The sequence below is a fragment of the Macrosteles quadrilineatus genome, unplaced genomic scaffold (assembly GCF_028750875.1).
Source record: "Macrosteles quadrilineatus isolate MER2022 unplaced genomic scaffold, UCM_ALF_1.0 Scaffold_5__1_contigs__length_97177068, whole genome shotgun sequence".
Classification (NCBI taxonomy): Eukaryota; Metazoa; Arthropoda; class Insecta; order Hemiptera; family Cicadellidae; genus Macrosteles; species Macrosteles quadrilineatus.
In genome coordinates, this window is record NW_026542598.1 from 96153142 (window position 1) to 96173114 (window position 19973).

Sequence of the window (19973 nt, forward strand, 5' to 3'; positions counted from 1 at the left end):
TAATTGCAACTTTGTACTATTGAGTAACACATAGACTTCTACTTTCAAGGACCTTAAAGGAACTTTTAACTGAGCTTTAATTGAACTTTCTTGAACTATGTTTTAAAAAATAACAATTCTTTTTAATTTTCTAGCTAAATGTTGTAGGCTTAGAACTTGTAAAAGTTGTAGGATACAAATTTTTATCTTTTCCCTGTAGACAATCATTAGTCTGGGTATAAAAAATCTTCATTAAAAAAGAAATATGCAAATTTAAAGAACAAATGTACTACTTTCCACTTATTAATACTTTTATCTATATTTCTTTCCAGTTTTGCACCTTCAATGACCTCAATAAGTTTTGAGATTTTTTTTGCATTTCATCAATAACATACTCAGATTGTATATTGCCAACAGTAAGTAGTCTTCTATATGACACATAATATGATTCCTTAAGCTTTTACGACCGATTTATGTCAAACTCTGGGATACCTGAATTTTTTTTTATGTGGACCGACCATCTGCCACATTTGTTCATATTTTATACAGTATGGTCAATGATGGTATCTAAATCCTACTTTAAGTTGTAATCTAACTTCATAAACAGATGTTGCTTATGAGCCTCTTTCAATGTAGACGATTACTTGTAGTTCATATCTACATGTCCTCCATGTTATGTTTCAGACAGCAGTATTGCATCAGAGAGCTGGATTCACTGTTTGCGGCAGGTCAACTCTGCCCACTGTATGAAGTGCCTGGTCCTAACTCTAAAAGAGCCAACAACTTTGTCAGAGACTTCTTGCAGGTTTGTCAATAAAGCTTTCACTAAAACTAAACCATAAAATTTTTTTTTGATATTTTATTTTATTTGTATTTACACAATAGTGAGAATGACTAATCCCTCCGTTCTTTGTTTGAAATTAATTTTTTGTTTTTGTGAGTAAATGTTATTTAAAAGATTATTGCTAAATTTTTTGATCACAATAAGTAAAAAATCTAGCTAAAAAATGGAACAACTGAACACGGCTGTAGGTAAATCTCACCCCCTTGTTTCGTGCGCCAGCGAGGCCGTGGTGTGAAGTTTTTGCATTGACTGTACTCTTTTGGCTGTGGCTCGCCTTTGAAAATAAATTAAACACCGCTTAAAGTTGTTGTGAGAAATAGCATAGCACGTTATAAAATTTGGTTTTCTTTTGAGTTTAAAGCTGAAAATCCAATGCAAACATTGGTATTCCTAACCCAACATAACCGTCAGACCTAGTAGTTAACCTCAGAAAACATGACTTGCACCCCATATCACATAAGCACAACGGTAGTGATTCATACTTTGGTTTCACAAAGCACGTCGAGATTAGGTCAGGTAAGAAAGAGTACAGTCATGGCAAACATTTCGCACCACGGCCTCACTGGCGCGCCAGCCAAGGGGCAGCAGTTTACCTCGTGTGAAAACAATCTATCCGACCTTTTTATAACCAGTTTAGGTTGGACAATCAAGACTTTACTGTACTTATGAAAAATATGTGGTAGATTTAAATACTTTTTATCATAACTGATGTAAATTTGTGCAGGTCTTCATCTACAGGCTTTTCTGGAAAAGTCGAGACACTCCAAGGAGAATCAAGATGGACGATATAAGAAAAGCGTTTCCCTCTCATTCTGAAAGCAGTATACGAAAGCGGTTGAAACTGTGTGCTGATTTCAAGAGAACAGGTATTATAGTTATTTTAATATTTGGATGTTTTGGATTGTCTCCTATCTTATTATCAGGACACTTTTTGGAGTGTTGTTGATAAAATAGCAATACATGATTGACTATTATTCTTACAAAGAGAATTAATATTACGATACTTTGGAGTCACCTCTGAATACATTTTTTGTTAAAACATTTAAGATGAACTAATGAACAAATGACTTCAAACTCCGCCGGGTTAGCATCGTCTGATTTCTTAACTGATCAGTTACCATAAATGTATCGTATTCGTGTTTGTGTCGTGTTTAAATGTTTATTTATTATTTATGTGTAAATTATATGACATTCTTTGTATGAAGAAAGAAAACCGTCCTTGTACAGCCTGATTATGGTGCCACACAGGCACCGAAACTAGTTGTGTTAACAACAACATTGGATTGCTTAATAGCAGGTATTTGAACCTTTTCTAATATTATTTGGCAATTTGGAGGCCAACACCTACAATACATTGAGGAGATGAAGTTATGTTCCGCAATCGCCGCATAGCTTTCTCGTGGTGATCAAAATCTATAGAGCTGATGATCAAATGTCCTTGCGTTTATTATATAATGTCAAAACAACTCAATGTGTCGATTTTTTTTCAGGAATGTAATCTGGCTTTTCCAAATTTTAATTAATTCAACCAAGGTTCGGTTTCGATTAGTTCAGAATATTGGGAACTTGCTGTAGTAGTTCTTTCATCAGATGGGAGATGTGACGAGACACAACATTCTAAAATCAAGGTTAATCAGGTGATAATGCAGACGTTGTTTCAAAGGAATGGACTCCAACTGGTGGGTGATCAAGCCAGATTTCCGGTTACCCACGGAGGAAGAGATCAGAGCCATGGTGTCTCCGGAGCAGTGCTGTGCCTACTTCAGCATGATAGCTGCGGAGCAGAGGCTCAAGGTATCAATACTATCAACCATAGACTTAGCATGAACTTGGAAATACATAGACTACCTTCATTGTGTCAGGCTGATCATTGGATAAAAGTAGCTTCCATAGACTGTTAATTGTTTGTTGTTTTGGTAAATAACTTATCTCAACAATACAAGTTTTGAGTATTTTACGTCCACCACTGAAATGTTGTGTACTTTAAACATGTAGAATTGTGACTCTAACCATCAATAACTTGGGAATGTTTTTAGTATGGCCATTACATTACACTGACATTGTTGAGCTACTTGCATTGCTATCGTATATGTTAAAATAATGATTCGTAATAAAAAAACTATTATCTCACAATTTACAAAGATTATTTAGAAAGATGGTTATTTTTCACTTGACAATTCTCCAATACAGCATACTGAGAGAGTTTTGCTTAACCAGATTACCATAAATATATCTCTTGTCTTGATTTGTTCATTATTGTCCTCAAGTAATTTTTCAAATTATTATGTTCCATCAAAACCAATAACGATTGACGAAAAAGTAACTACATTCCATTCAACATTAAAATAGATTCATCGTTAATGTTCACAGGATGCAGGATACGGAGAAAAATTCATTTTCACCCCACAAGAAGATGACGATGAAGATCTCCAATTGAAGATGGACGATGAAGTGAAAGTGGCTCCGTGGAATACAACTAGGTGAGATTTGGATCTAACTTTGGACTACAATTGGGAGTGGAAGACATCTCATCCCAATTTTACAGTTTTAGCCAATTTTCAAAAAAAAAATTGACGTACTCGAATTGAGTCGCTGTCGACTACTGATTTCTGGCATACACCTCGACTTTAAAACAAAGCAAAACTGGAAAAATAACTAACTATCACCTTTTATGACACATAAATAATCGAAGTACTGCAAACTAAGAGAGAAAATATAATTTTGACTTAGCATACTCAAATGAGTGACTGAGCCATCTTAGAGTGGCCTATAAGTGGCTCGTTCAATAAAAACTGGCAACAGCTGGTCCATATAGATGGAATTTCTAATTCAACATTCATAGTCAATGATGTGACTTATGTGTAAGAGTTTCATAAACCTCAATTGTAAAGACCGATTCACTAGCTTTGTGGATGCAAGTTTTGATTAATTCAAGATTGCTAAGTAAGCTGCCTAAGCTCATTTTGATAGGTATTTTCCCTGAATTACGCAGGAAAATTGTTGAAAACTGTAATGTTTATGGATGTACTCAGTATAGAGTTTGTGTAATTTGTGTTGTTGTGAAGGGCGTACATCCAGGCCATGAAGGGCAAATGTCTACTACAGCTGACTGGCCCAGCTGATCCAACTGGCTGCGGAGAAGGCTTCTCATACGTGCGGATGCCCAACAAACCCACGGTAAAAACATAGTCAATATTTCTGTTTATGTATCATTGAGAATGATAAATGGATTTAAGTACACATATGTATTTTACTTAAGAACTTAGTCAAATTAGGTGGTCAATCATTTCATCAAGTTTTCGGACTAGTTCCTTATGTCTACTACTTTCTGCTAATTAACTACCCTGGGAGGGGAGATGTTGAATTAATTGTTTTAATGATTTAACATTAATTTTTACTTGATAAATGCATTATATGGGAGGAATGTATATCCAATCATCTTAACCAAAAAGAGATTTCCTAGCAGTTGGTAGTTTTTCTTAACAGTTCACAACACAAGTCATTTGATAATTAGGAAGTTAAACAATTCTGTTCCATTCTGAAGAGCGCTCTTGTTGACATGAAAAATGTCATCTTAAAGGTGTTGTGAACTTTTTGTAAGCTTTCAACTACTAGAAAATATTTTTTGGAAAGTTAGTTGTTATCCAATCTTCCACTCCAATGTATTCTTGTATTGGTGCTCCATCCTCTAAAAACTACCTTTTACTTGATAGAACTTTGTCGTAAGTAAATAATTTAAATTACTGTGTCAAGTTGGATTTATGGTTAAATTACTTTATGTAAGTTTAAGAAAAAGATTCATCCTTTTTGGGAGGTTTTAGGGGGAAACCGACATAACTGACCTAAGAAACCGACACAAGTATATTCATTTATTGATTTTTGTTGTCTGGAGCCTCTGCAACTTGGAATGTTTGTTACAGCAAAGCAAAGAAGAGCAAGAGGCCCAGCCTAAGAGGACTGTGACAGGAACTGATGCTGATTTGAGAAGATTGTCACTAAACAACGCCAAAGCTCTTCTGCGCAAATTCGGCGTTCCAGAAGAAGAGGTGAATATTGTTATAGTTAGCAGATCGAAAATGACTTGAGTTACTATGTGCGTGGTTAAGTTTCCAAAAAAATCATTAGCATATCATCCTTATCATCATCCTTAGTTGAAATTCTAATGCCTTGCAAAGTACAGGATTTACAGTGTAAATGTAAAGTTTTGTTACAAAAATAATAATTTGGTTTTAATTTTCCATTTTGTAAAAAAATTGCGGTGACCTCAATTCTGTTTGCTTTTTCACTAGACATTTAAAATTATGTCAAGTTTCTCATTGTATAACAAGTTTTTAGGTCCAATCTTTGAATCTTAATCCACTGCTAAGATCTTATAGGATCAAAATGTAACGGACGGAGTGTATTAAAGGTGAAATCATAGCTCAGTGTCCCCAACACTATATTCTTAAATCCTTATAGTTTAAATTTGTCCATGTCTGATTACAATTGTGTTTATAGGTTAAACCACTTAAACTAGCTATATCTAAAACAGGGTATTTATTTAAAATATGAACAGGACGTTACTTTCTAAGCATCAAAACTATTGCCTAACTGGTTTTAGATGCAAAATATTGGTTGGATATCATTTACAGCATGCGGACAAGCATGTTTATGCTGTAGCGTGATCTATAATTCATGCAATTATATATTCACAACTACTGTCAACCCCTAATGGTGATTTCAGATCAAGAAGCTGTCCAGGTGGGAGGTGATTGACGTTGTCCGCACCTTGTCCACAGAGAAGGCCAAGGCTGGGGAGGAAGGCATGACTAAGTTCTCTCGAGGAAACCGGTTCTCAATTGCTGAACATCAGGAAAGGTGAGGTTTTGGAGGGAAAGTAAGAACCTTAAAGTTTATTGGTTAATTGAGGGGTCTAGGGGCTGGCTTTTATATTTGGGGTCGGATAAAAAATTTTGTTTGACCATTCTGGGTCAAAATCAAGCTACTTAGCAGTAGTATTGATAAAAAATATATAATTTAGACTAGCCTACAACCAGTTCCTAAAATAATTTATATGTGCATATTATGGTCGCGGTGAAGTTGTTAAAGTCTTCTTTGATTGTGACGAAACGGAAACATATTCTGTGGTCACGGGTAAATCGTGAACGTATAATGCAGTCGTGCTAAAATTGTGAATGGCTTCTGTGATTACGTCAAAATTGTTAAGATTTCTCTATGGTGCCATAATTTTTTAGCGATAAAATCATAACCTTGCAGGGGAATTTTGAAATTTTGGCTGTGCAATCTTTTCAGATGCTTTGCATTATAGAAAAAACCAGTTGCTCGCACACCTCTAATCTAAATAACCCAACCTGAGCTGGACCGAAAATTATTTCTGAAAAATTATTTACTCTTACCTGGCTTGGCCGAAAATTGTAGACCACTACATAAAAAATGCCTCTAGCATTTAGTGGTAATAAATTACTCTTATTTTCCATTTATACCCAAGAGTGTATTTAGCTTTGCCAACTATCTTCATTTTCTCCAATCCTTTGCCTTCTCTTCATTGACTCGAAATTCTCTTGTCTAAGTCAATAATCTTTCCACCTCCTTTGTGGTCACCTAGAGGGTCTTCGTTCACCTGGGTTATATTTAGATATTGGTTTTATTATAGCTTCATTCTCGAATCAGCTGTTCTTAATGACTGTCCGGCAGATATAAGGAGGAGTGTCAAAGGATATTTGATCTTCAGAACCGAGTGTTGTCCTCCTACGAGGTGTTGTCGACGGACGAGGGGGAGAGCTCGGATGAGGACAGCTCGGACATAGAGGAGATGGGGAAGAACATCGAGAATATGTTGGCCAATAAGAAAACCAGCACACAGGTGGGTTATTTTCATTCAACCTTATTTGCAATTATTTGAAACCGCAAATATTATTTAAGTTGCTGCTTGAAATCGCCTAGACATATATACATAGTTCACTCAGTTTTAAGTCAAGTGTAATATCAATGGTAGGAATCATCTTTGTTGACATCAAACATTTTTTTCTTTGCTCCAAAATTTCGTTTCAGCTTTATGACATTTTTTAACTGCAATATTATCTTTGATTGTGAGAAGTGCCTTACCACCATAGATTCCGCTCTAGGGGAGGTTGTTTTTATGTCCAAACATATTTATGTTATTTTTATTTAATTTATATTTTATATTTTGTTTATATTTAACCATGACAGGTGCACATTACCTTAGTTATTAAGCCGAAAAAATATTATAATGCTGAATATGAAACCATACAATGTACATACTTCTGACAGATTCTATGACATTTTCTTAACAGCTGTCTCTAGAAAAAGAGGAGCAAGAGAGACAAGAACTGCGAAAAATGATGATAATGGGCGACAACGAAAACGACCCTCGAAGAAAGAAAGATGTGAAGAAGGATGGCGATGATATGGACTCTATAGCCAACTACACTGGCCAACCAGGTAAATAATTAAAGTTTAATTCAAGCTTATTTCGTACTTTAAATTATTGTATTGATTATGCTATGCAACAATAAAGCTTTCTTTGTGTATTCTTAAAATAGGCCTATACCAACAAGTGTTGTAATTAAAAAAATAACTTGTAGGTGTTTGGCTCTTTATAGTTCTTTTACGCATTAATTTGGATATTGTTTGTGATTTCAGTGTTCTTTGTGTACCGGTAACCTAAAGTTTTGTTGTGCTCAGTTTTTCATGGTTTTTAACAAACACCTAGTTCAAATGATTTTTACTACAATTATTTAGTATGTTATAGTCTTTTAAATTCCAAACAAAATGGTAGAACCCCCAATGCTGTAAAACATTTGGTTCAAAAGTTATGGGAATTTTTGTTATTTTCTAAAAAAAAATTTAATAGTTACTCCCATCACTTACCCAATGTAAAAAGTATATGTCAGATTAATGCCAGATTAATCCTTAGACAAATCTATTTTAAACATTTTAAATTTTTATTTAATTTTTTTAGACTTCTTTACAAAATAATTATGGCAAAGCCTGGTTTTAGGTTACTATTAATAGTGGTTCGGATACCATTTTTAAATGCAATTTTGGTCAAATGCATTCTAGGTTTCAAAGATCTGTTACATCTTGACCATGCTGCAACTCTAAGAGTAGTCAAACCATCGACAAAATCAAATACCGGTGTAACTTCAGTAACACGTTAAACCTAATAAACTTTTAAACCCGAAAAATACTAAGTTTAACTTTTAATACCCTTTATAACCAATTGCTTTTTACAAACCAGGTAGGGTGCTGCGAATCTACAGGACATTCAGGGACGCAGAAGGTAAAGAGTACACTAGGATGGAAGTGGTGCGGAAAACAGCAGTGATCGATACCTACGTGAAGATACGATCTACCAAGGACGACAACTTCATCCGACAGTTCGCTACGTTGGACGACGCTCAGAAGGAGGAGATGAAGAGGGAGAAGCGAAGGATACAGGAGCAACTGCGGAGGATTAAGCGGAACCAGGAGAGGGAGAGGATCACTGCTGGCTACAACCGCAATCCTTCAAACTCGTGTAGGTGTTGTTGAGTTAATCCTCAAAATACTTGCTTTAAATTTAACCTAATCATAGCCTTGAGTTATGGGGTTATGGGGTGAATTTTGAGTCAAATATATATTTGACTCGTAAAAATGGGTGAAATCATATAAATGTCCCATGCACAAAACAAAAAGGTAAAGCCCAGAAGCTTGAACTTATTTCCAAAAATATTGACTTTTGAACCTTGCCTCCAGAAATAGTTAATTCTAACATTTCAATAAAATAAATCAAATGCTCCAAAAATAATTGGATACCAAATTGCACGTTACTTACTCAGAATTATGAGAGTGTAACCCCTGCCACTACGGTTTGGGCATTGTTAATGTATTTACAAACCAACTAATAAGATGCCTATTTAGCCTACACCACCTCTTCAGCAGCTTGTACAGAGTTTATTCCCGATTTTTTTCAGTCACTTAAAATTTAACCTTATTGGACTAGTAAAAAAAGTTCTTCAGTCAAAGAGGAAAAAGTATCACTTTTGATAAAATCAAAATCTAACATAAACAGAAAGTGCCAGTTTTATTTTGCGTGTTTACTAGAACATTGCTCTCAGTTTTCCATGAAAACCAGTTTAAACCTCAGAAAGAAGTAAATATTTTAGTTTTAAATGATGCACCATCTAAATCCCAATTTGCTGGATTGAAATTAATGCACAATAAACTCACACAAACTTATTTAAGGCAACTAGTATCACACTTCTATATTCAATTCAATTTGTTTATTAATGGCATGAACCAGTTGACAATTTAAAGACTTAAATTGGTTCAAGTATTTACCAATTGACAAGATAAAAGGTATACATTTAGCAGCAAGCAGGTAGACTATAAAAAAACAACTTTGATAATTGCAGTTACAACCTAGAAATACAAATCCAGAGTGGTAGGCCTATAATGAAAGGGGACAAATAAAGAGAAGAAATAAACCGCCTAAAGTAATCATATTGAAGCATAAATATTCACCCATGTTAGTAGAATAATTTTTGCAAAGAAAGGCAAATCATATTTTTTCTTATAATACTATTTGAATGTTCTATGAGCTTGCGTTTCTATGTACATTACAGTCTCCACTCTGGGACAAAACACATTGATGGGGGACAGCAATGAGTCATCGGGCCCCGCCACGTCTCCCAGCAAACCCATCTTTGGCGGGTCCAAACCTGCTGCAACACCCACGCCACCTCGGCGCCGCAAACCCAACAAGCTCAAACCTGATCTCAAGCTCAAGTGCGGGGCTTGCGGAAATGTGAGTACACATTGTGCATTTTTCTAATGCTTATGAGCTATTGGAATTAGTAATAGTTAAATATAGTGAATTGTGGAATAAAAAGGATAGCAGCTTACCTTGGAAGAAGTAGGTAAGCAATAGAACACACAGAAGAAACATAAAAACACAATATTTCGACCCCTGGGGGAACTTTGTCAAATGTAGAGAGAATTAAAAAAAACTTTATTCCAGAATTATTCAAAATCCTGGCCTATAACCTGTACTTGAACAAAAGTTAGCTTAGAGAGAAAATTTTCATTTCAAAAACTGATAAAGCGTTGTTATCATGGACAAATTTAATAATTACGTTTAATATGTATTCCAATGGAAGTTTACAAACAGATGCTTAATCTCCAATTTGTAAATCGTTACAAACCCAGTTACCCAAAAAGCTGAAGCCTTAAAATTTGTTGAACCTTTTTACATCTTGTTTAAGGAGAGATTTTTTTTGTAGCATAAAATTGTACTCTCAATTCAGATTGTGACACTATGTATAAGGCCAACCTTTCAAATTCATTCACTTTCGAAATGTTTGTGTTCTTTTGTGTTTTGTGCCCTTAAAAATCCCCGATTAATACCTAAAATTATGATATTTCTGAGTTTCATTCAAAGATGCTTCTCAAGAAAGTCACGCGAGCTGTACAAAAAAGTAATCCAACCTTCCCATCTGTCTAGAAATGTTAATAAAGCATTTAAATGTTATTTAAACTTAACTAGCTTTAACATCAGCCTAGCAAACACTGATATACCAATTAGTTATAGATCATTACTCTAAGCTATGACAACTACAATTTGGAGCAATGTACCAGTGGATTGACAAAAATATGTAACCTGTTTTATCATTGACATTGCATAAAAAATGAACTCACACCAATGTATTTACGTTTATCATGTTTTAAAAAGTGTTAACTTAGTCATAAAATAATATTTCCTTGTGCAGGTGGGCCACATGAGGACCAACAAGGCGTGTCCACTGTACCAAGGATCGGCACACAACCCTCCCCTCAATGTGGCCATGACTGAGGAGCAGGAGGAGGAGATCGAGAAACAACTCAACGCAGACGACGAGGATTTGGTCAACGTGGACGGCACCAAGGTCAAACTGTCCTCCAAACTGCTCAAGGTAGGAATGATTGTGGTGAACACTGGTTAATGCAATTACGTTTGGCATATTAGGTTGCGTGCTTTGTTTCTACTGGATATTCAAGGACGCTGAAGGCAAGGAATACACTCATTGTAGATAATTTTTGAAGGGAAAAAAGCAACTTGGCTTAAGAATTTGTAAGGATAAAGGAAGGATACACTACTAACTCACCTGAATGAGTCCATAAGGAGGGTAAAAGAACAATGAAAAGTAACCCAATTTTTAAAACTGATATTTCACCCCTTTCAGGGGCTTCTTCAGAGGTAGAAGGGTTTATTCTAGGCCTATCTCTGAAGAATTTAAAAATTGTGTTACTTTTCTGTGTTCTTTTACCCTCCTGGGACTCTTTATTTGAACTATTGTAGATGAGTAGTTTAATGCCATTGACTTAAGAATCATATTTACTTCTATCTCTTTGTTAACTAAGGGTTTACCAGAAACAGCCGTGAAAAGTTCTCTAAGGTTAGAAGAACAACTCTTGCTAATATTGTTAGAGGGAGTTACCTTCTTGAGGAGGAATTGATTGGCAGACTACAGGGATTCATCAGATGCTTGAATCTTTAAGGTCTATTAATAAAACAACTTATTGGGGTGTGCAGTAATTTGACTAACTCAGATGAAATGCTTTGTGGCTTCGATCTGCCCCTGCAAGATAAGAAAAGATACCAGAAACGGTTTCCTGGATTAAAAAAATTTAGTAATGGAAAGCTTAAACAGATACAATCTACCCGGTATTAAATTTCTATTTCATATGGATAAATTATAATAGTATTATTTACAAGGGGAGGAAGCTGGTCTAGTGGTAGAGCGCGGGGCTTTGGTGCCCGAGGTCCCAGGTTCTAATCCCTCCAATTAACAATGGATTTTATCAGTGTGATAATGCCGCAACCTACTAGGACCAGCCTGAAGTAATTGTAAAACAGTTATGGGCTAGAACTAGCGTCCTAGGATGTGAAGGTATGACATAAAAAATACACTACTACCAGTTACCTTTCATTTCAGCACGCTGAGGAGATCAAGCGACGCTCACTGCTACTGAAGGTTCCCAAGGACGCAGTCAACAGCCGCAAGCGTCGCAAGCCTCCTCACGAGCTGCACTGTGATTATCTCAAGCGGCAACAGCGGCCGGCCAACCGACGCCGCACCGATCCTGTGGTCGTGCTGTCCACCATACTGGAGTCTATATTGAACGAGATGAGAGACCTGCCTGACGTTCAACCTTTCCTATTCCCCGTCAACGCTAAGGTTGAGTTACAATTTTTATGTAATTCACTAATTATATTTGTGTTTATGTAACACAATTTATTTTCCCGTATGGGAATAGTTCAAACCTGGTCTGGTTTCTAATGTCGAACTTTTGTTGGATTGCATAATTAATTGTTAGCCCAATGAAGCTAAAATTATTCATAGAAAAATTAATCCCTGCGGCTTGAGCAGATAAAATACATTGAAGTTAATTAAAATTTATGTCAGTTAATGTATAATGGAAACATTCAGTAAAAGAACACTTTATTTTCAGGTAGTACCTGATTACTACAAGATCGTTCAGAGGCCGATGGACTTGCAAACTATACGAGAGAACTTGCGGCAGAAAAAGTACCAGAGTCGTGAGGAGTTTTTGGCAGATGTGAATCAGATAGTGGAAAACTCTACGCTTTACAATGGTAAGAAAAGCTGAGTAATTTATATAGGGTTTATTTCCTTACGCAAATCTTTGGTGGTGTTTACCGGGCATAATATGTTTTTCAACCCTATTCAGTTTTCTCTTCTCTTTTCTGTATACTGGAATAAAGGTAGAGTTTGTGTTGGGGGTTTGTCAAGCAGTCCACCGAAAAAGAGGATAAGCTGAAAAGGTTTTTTCACCACCCTGGAATAAGATCACCAAAAACCTTCCTGGCTCTGGCAACTTGCCAATAAGTTTTGACCTCAAAATAATTTATTTTAGGAAAAGGAACTGGTACCCAAGAGGCCATTGAGATAACTTACAATATGTTTACTGGGAACATAACACAAATGACTTTATCAAAACACTAAAAACAATGATAAACCTCCCAGCTCACCAGACCCTAGATTAGATCGAAGACCTCCGCAACTAAATTGTATAGCTTTCCTCCCAAAACTGAATCTGTCCCCTCTGAAGAGAATCCCTTCCACCCCTTGGGACATCCTAGCCCTCATGACCAACAAACACAAACACCATCAAGACCAAATACTCATCCAACGAACAACATCCACTCTCCAAAACTACCTTTCATAATGACTTTGCGGTGTATAACACTAAATGCCGTCAAAACCCATTTTTCTCAACAGTTGTTTCCATAGAACTTGAAGCCAAACTTGACTCCAAACTCTTCTTCTACTCGATTTTTGTCTTACCTTCTGTTGTGTGTAGGAGCCAAGAGTTCTCTGACTGTGGCTGCACGACGGATGTTGGGAGTGTGTGTTGAGCGACTGGCTGAGAAGGAGGAGAAGTTGATGAGGCTAGAGAAGGCCATCAACCCACTGTTGGATGATGATGACCAAGTCGCCCTCACCTTCATATTGGACAACGTAGTCAACAACAAGCTCAAGATCATGTCCGAGTCTTGGCCGTTTGTCAAGCCCGTCAACAAGAAGCTGGTCAAAGACTACTACAACATTGTCAAGTACCCGATGGACTTGGAGACGATATCGAAGAAGGTTAAATGTGAGTAATTGGGGATTTTGAATTTATTTGATAACCACTGAAGGTTTTTTCAACCAATGAAAAAATTAATTTCTTGGTTTTAAGTGAAAAAGTGAAAAGCGTTTTTTTGTAAATAATTTGAATTGAAATTAACATTCAAGGAATTAAGTATGCTTGAGGATTGTTGTCGGGGTAATCAGGCTTGCCCGAAGGGTCGAGTCAGGACCTTATTCAGGACCCTAAACAGTAAAATTTAAATATTTCAATGCCACTGAAGATGAGTAGCATACTCTTTTACCCATTCAGATATGTCTGAAATCCTACTGGCAATCCTTAAAATCTGGACCAATCTTCCATCATAACATAACCTCAAATTGATTGATTGATTGATTGAGACTATGTAAACAATCAATTGGGCCAGGGAAAGCAAGTATTGGTGATTTTTATTGATTTCAGTAAAGCTTTTGATACCCTAGAACACAAACAAATTGCAGTGGCTTTAGAAAAAGCAGGAATTAGAGGTCCATGTAAAGACTGGTTTATAAACTATTTAAAAAACAGAAAAATTAAAGTAAGATTAAACGATAAATTTAGTGAAGAAAAAGAATTAGAATACAGTGTACCACAAGGAAGTATATTAGGGCCTTTGATGTACCTAATTTATGTAAATGAGATGCCAGATGCTATACAATTCTGTAGAACCTTTATGTACGCAGATGATACAGCCCTAGCCATATCCGATAAAAATATAAACGTGGCAAAAACTAAGATTGAAGCAGATTTTTTGAAGCTGACAATGTGGTGCCATGACAATGGATTGATTATAAATGGCAGTAAATCAAAGATTATGCATATTCATTCACCTTCGTACCAATGCACAGAGCTAGCAGTAAAATTTCATTCACACGATTGTCTGCATCGGAAAAGCTATGAAAATATGTGTCAGTGTATGAATTTGGAGTATGTTTTAAGTTATAAATATCTGGGAATCATAATTGACCATAACATGAAATGGGACTTGCACTTGAAACAACTAACTGATAAATTAAGATTATGCTTATTTAAGTTTTACCATATAAGACAATACCTGCCACTAAAAACAATGAAATTGATTTACTCAAGTCTGTGTGAATCATTGCTTAGATATGGTGTAAGGTCATGGGGAGCAGCATCAAACACAGCCATAATGCAACTAAAAACCGTGCAAAGCAGGATAATCAAAACAATGACTAAGCTTGATTCTGCTGATCTGGTTGATAATATCCCATGCTAGGTTATCAATTGGTCAACGTTTTGCCAATTGATGGGCTGTTTAAGTTTTTAATTACAACAGATTATTATTTTTCAGATGAGTTCAAAAACCTTAATGTTCATAGTTACAACTCAAGGCAACTGTTCTTTATTGTGCCTAGAACAACAAATAAATATTTTAAAAGAACAAGGGAATATTTAGTTCCATTCTTGTTAAACAGTTTACCAGTACAGCTGAGGAATATATGTTACTGTAGAGTTTTAAAGAAGAAGTTAAAGAATTTATATCTAGATCTGAGTTAAAGATAACTGTGTTTCATATTTTATCATTGTTGTTCACTGTTCCAAATGTTTATTATTGTTACTTTTTTAATAGATTATTCACTGTTCACTGTTCCAAATGTTTATTATTGTTACTTTTTAACAGTTTTAAATCTGTTTATTACTGTTACTTTTTTCATTGTTTATTAATAATTGTTAAAATCTGACTACTTTAAATTCTATGATTGGTTTGGTATATTATTGAATTCTTAAAGAAAAACAAGGGAAACAAAAGACTGATTGAATAACAAAGACTGATTGAATAAAAAAACGCACTGTGAAATAACAAAATTAGAATAATTGCTGCAGACAAGCCATATTGGCTTTTGTGGCTTGGAATTGTATGTGTTGTAAATTTGTATTTTTTGGAAATAAAATTGAATTGAATTGAATTGATACTCCCATTGAAGAAGCTTTTTTTGACTTTGTACACTAACTATTTGTATCTTCAAGTTCCTGGACTCCTAGATATCCTCAGAGACACAGCTAACTGAATACTTATGTATTACTTTACTATCTCAATCAAACGTCAAGAGCTTATATAACATACTAAAACGCAATTTGTTTCTATTTGACAGCTCACAAATATCACTCGCGTCATGAGTTTCTGTCAGATGTGGAGAGGATTCTACAGAACTGTATCACATACAACGGCAAGGACTCTGCGTTTACAGAGAAGGCAGAAACTCTGTTTAAGGCTGCGCAGGAAACTCTTGAAGAGGTTTGTTGTTACAATGTTACTCTGTTTATTCTCAACTTTGTTCTATTTGTGTTAGTTGGATGCAAAATTTTGTTTTCATTTTAAATACTCATTACATCCTTATTTTTATCCTTATTCAAAATTTGCATTTTCTTATCTACTTAAAAAAGTGTTATAGATTGGAGGGTACAATTTGAATTTTAAAGTTGGGTTGAACATTTTTTTTTGTTCTCTTGCTGTGGGAAAAAATCTTTTTGTGGTATAGCTTGAATACATTTAGAAAACAGGAATAAAATCTTTGATTGTTTCAAACATATACACCCTACTTACATTACCAATATCGGTAGTACTTTAGACTGATGTCTTGTACTAAATAACAACCATATCAATTAAAAAATCAAAACAAAATAATCCATGTGAGAGTACCTGTTTTATGTGTGTTTTAGCTGTTGTTAAACACTCTACTCATACACGACTTGAAATCAGTTGATAAAAACGCAAGCTTTTAATTATATGTTAATTGAAACTAAAACAATATAACATTGGGCACAAGTACCAAGGTGTTAAGGATTTTTTACGAGTTAGTAGACTTACTTAAATGGGATGAATTTCACTTAATCACAATAAAAACAATAAATTGTGCTTTCCTTCCAACGCAAAACCTTTTAGGGTTGAAAATGCTGTATTTGACTGTCAAATATTCCATTTTTTGTGTTTATTATTCCAGGACGGACTTTATCCCATTATGTTTTGGAGCGCGACTGCTGTCCCAAAAGTCAACTGTCACAATGTTTAAGATTTTGTAAAGTTCAGACGTTTCTTTGTACAGTATCAAAGTAGGAAACGCTTTGCAATGCATGAAGCTTGGAAGGAATCTGGTTCAAGCTTATGAGTTTGTTTTGTATTTTCAGTATGACGAACACCTCACTCAGCTGGAACGCAAGATAAGTCTTGTTCAGGAGCGAGCTTTGGAGCAAGCCGAGACTGACTCCCTGGGCAACTGGCACCTGGACGAGGAGATGCAGGAACAGGACCATCATCAGGTATAGGATAAACCTCAGGAAACGTTAAACGTTACAAAATATCAATAATATTAACACTAATACCGAAACCCCACCTAGACTGACGTTAACCGTAACCCCCGGTCTGTGAGACCCCATTTGAAAAATAATGGACCCCGCTTAGAAACACACAAACCGAAACCCTTGGTCTGAGAGACCCCGCTTTAAAATACACTAACGCTGGGCTTCTGAGACGGACATGTTATGAACAGACGACCTGTCAAGGTCACGGCACCCATGCAAAATGAACAAATGATATATCAATAGGTAGGGGAGGAAAAGGGGGGAAGGTATTGGGGGAATGGAATCTACCAGGTAAACAGTGTTGCCAACATGCGTTTTTGAAAATTCCCGTGGGCCTGTCAGACCGGGGTTTCGGTATTAGTGTTAAAAGAGACAAATGGCTAATGGACCAAAAGTTTAATTTTTTAAAAATGAAATTTTTTCCCAGATTGATTTTGTTTTTTTTTAACAAAAGGCATTTAACACGTTCGCTGCTGACAACTCCGATCGGAGTCATGCCGTAATGGCACAGCGTGCGTGCGACTCCAGTCGGAGTAACGGTGCAGTGTTATACAAGTTGGTCTATTGTGAAATAATCTAAAATCACTCTATCATGTTTGTTTTCTACCACAGAGCCAGCCTGGGTCTCCATCTCACTTTGGCAAAGGACAGACTGAGGAGTTTGACTTTGTGGATGTGGAGGGAGACATGGAGGGAGTGGACATCAAGACCAGAGTCAAGAAGGAGCCTGGAGTCTTGGAGGAAGGTAGGAGACCTTTGTAATCTTGGTTTAGTTGTTGAACATGTGCAGAAGTAAATTATTATCAGTTTGATTAATCTATAAGTATAAAAGAGGATGTTTGTATATATATATATATATATATATTAGGGGTCTGCGGGTCAGACTTTTTTGGTTCGGGTCGGGTCGGGTCGGGCCGATAATTTTGGTCCTCGGGTTTCGGGCCAAAATCGGGTCGGGCCAAAAATTATTAATTACCGGATTTTTTATATTTTTTTAACTCCTATCTGTGTTTTTAATATTACTTGAAAATAACATATGGGAAAAAAATGTATTTATGTATATTATTTCATGTTCATAACTTATTTACAGCTTAGAAGTTGCCTCAACTGCAAGAAAGAAGAAAATAATTTTTTTATCAAGCCATTCTTTCCCATTTTCATAACTGTTGAAATATCTAAACAGCTATATTACAACAAGTTTGTAATGGAACTTAATATAAAAGGATCATAAACAAATCAATTAACCTTATCACAAGTTTAGGGCCTGTGGACTGGCTTCAAGACTGCAAGCAAGAAGAAAATAAAAATTCTATGTTTCCACCATGCAATATGAATCATTCATTCCCTGCCTCCTAACCTCCTAAGTACAAAAACCTCACACTTACAATAGCATTATTAGTTACATCATCATAAATAAAGAATTATCTATTATTGGCATTAGTAGGCCTACAGCTTTACATAGGAATTATTTTTTATAGGGCCTAAAATAGTAATAGACTAAGCAACATGACAAGTGGAGAACTCATTGAAGAAAAGATATTGTGTAAACTAATTTACTATAAAACTCTAAAACAGTAAAAATAGCACACATACATTGTTTATGGTATAGTTATAGTAAAGACTGTAAAAATTGCATATCATGTCATAGGTACACAGTTATAGATACACAGTTATAGGCACAGTTATAGGTATTGCAAGAGATCCTAAAACAACTGATTTTAGCTAATAAATGAAAAGAATTAAAAATCCATAAACTCAAGTCAAACAATATCACAATTATTAGGTAGGTACCCAAAAAGGAACTCTTAATATATAGAAAATTATATTAAATCAAGAGAAAAGAAAGTTAAATGCTAATTTGGCAACATAAGCAGACAGCAGAGACATTATAGTGCCCTAATTAGCAACACAACTCAATGTTTTTATACTGTAAGTCAATGTTTTTTAAACGTAGGGTCTTTTTCTCGGAAGGAAGGGTAGTAGAATGTAAACAAAAAACCATGAATCACTCTCACAGCCGGGCCCGGGGACACTCAAGGTTACAGACCCTCCCCCTCCCCTCCCCTCCCATCTTACACAACCCGAGCCAGGCCCGGGGACACTCAAGGTCATAGACCCTCCCCCTCCCCCACCCCTATTACACAACCTGGTTGTTCCAATCAACGATATAAACAACTCATGGATCGCTGGCTCAGTGTTGGCCGCGCGGTCGAGCTTCCCCCACCACCTACTGGCAGAAGCCAACGCAGCCCATACATTCACCATTATAAAACACACTTTTTATTTGCTGCACTGTTGAAATTTATAGGGATAAAATATTGCTAACGCTTGTCAAACTCTTTTTACTAGTTAAACCTTTTATGTCTGTTTTGTTTCTTGCAGAAAATAACCCATTTGAATTCTTTAAAACTACAAATTCACTAAACCCGTTTTGTAGAGTTTTTTAGACAACTGATATTGCTAGTTCCAAATTGTACATGGTAAAATAATAAGTGATTACAAAGGAGAAATATAAAGTACAATATTTGTGTTTGAAATTCTATTTTATTAATCGAAAAACTATTACATAAACATTTAGAATAATTTTGCTAAGTTTTTGCCGCAGTGGTAACGTAAATGTTTGACGTAAACGCGATATTTTTTTCTTTCAATGTTTAATGACAATGTATCTTACAAAATAGGTCATAAAAAAGTATGCCTATCACGTTAATGTCAAGCATAGATTTGCGGTAAAAACTGGACAAATGTAGTAGGGTTTTTAAGAGTTCAAATGTGTTATTTTTTGCACGAAAAGAAGAAGACATAAAGTTTAGAATAGTAAAAGTTTTTGGCATGTATTAGCAATATTTTATATCTACATATTTAAACAGAGCAGCAACTTAAAAAGGCGCGTTTTACAATGGTGAGTGTATGGGCTGCGTCGGCTACTGCCAGTAGATGGTGGGGGGATCTAGACCGAAAACAGCCCCCGCAGTGCTACTGAGAGCGCAATCCAGTAGTTTTTACATCGTTGGTTCCAATTGCTGACAAAATGCAAGTAACGAAACAAGGAAGTAGAGACAAAAAGATATATTTTCTTTATTCAAAATATAAAACTGTTACAGATAATTTATAAAGAAATTAATTCATGGTAGTTTGTGTCTTGTAAATATTG

The 19973-nt window shown here is 35.6% G+C and overlaps 1 protein-coding gene across 2 annotated transcripts in view; it reads left to right on the forward strand.

Annotated features, from left to right (window-relative positions):
- Positions 1-19973, forward strand: part of LOC128994174 (transcription initiation factor TFIID subunit 1-like) — a 34473-nt gene that overhangs the window by 10705 nt on the left and 3795 nt on the right. For both annotated transcript variants that reach the window (XM_054418537.1, XM_054418536.1), the window contains exons 13-30: positions 664-784; positions 1548-1689; positions 2487-2617; positions 3194-3303; positions 3889-4000; positions 4744-4869; positions 5547-5680; positions 6518-6686; positions 7138-7285; positions 8085-8363; positions 9451-9632; positions 10594-10776; positions 11800-12042; positions 12317-12461; positions 13190-13483; positions 15613-15755; positions 16646-16777; positions 17432-17564. In XM_054418537.1, the coding sequence (XP_054274512.1) occupies positions 664-784; positions 1548-1689; positions 2487-2617; positions 3194-3303; positions 3889-4000; positions 4744-4869; positions 5547-5680; positions 6518-6686; positions 7138-7285; positions 8085-8363; positions 9451-9632; positions 10594-10776; positions 11800-12042; positions 12317-12461; positions 13190-13483; positions 15613-15755; positions 16646-16777; positions 17432-17564 (2927 nt within the window). The remainder of the gene's footprint in view (positions 1-663; positions 785-1547; positions 1690-2486; positions 2618-3193; positions 3304-3888; positions 4001-4743; positions 4870-5546; positions 5681-6517; positions 6687-7137; positions 7286-8084; positions 8364-9450; positions 9633-10593; positions 10777-11799; positions 12043-12316; positions 12462-13189; positions 13484-15612; positions 15756-16645; positions 16778-17431; positions 17565-19973) is intronic.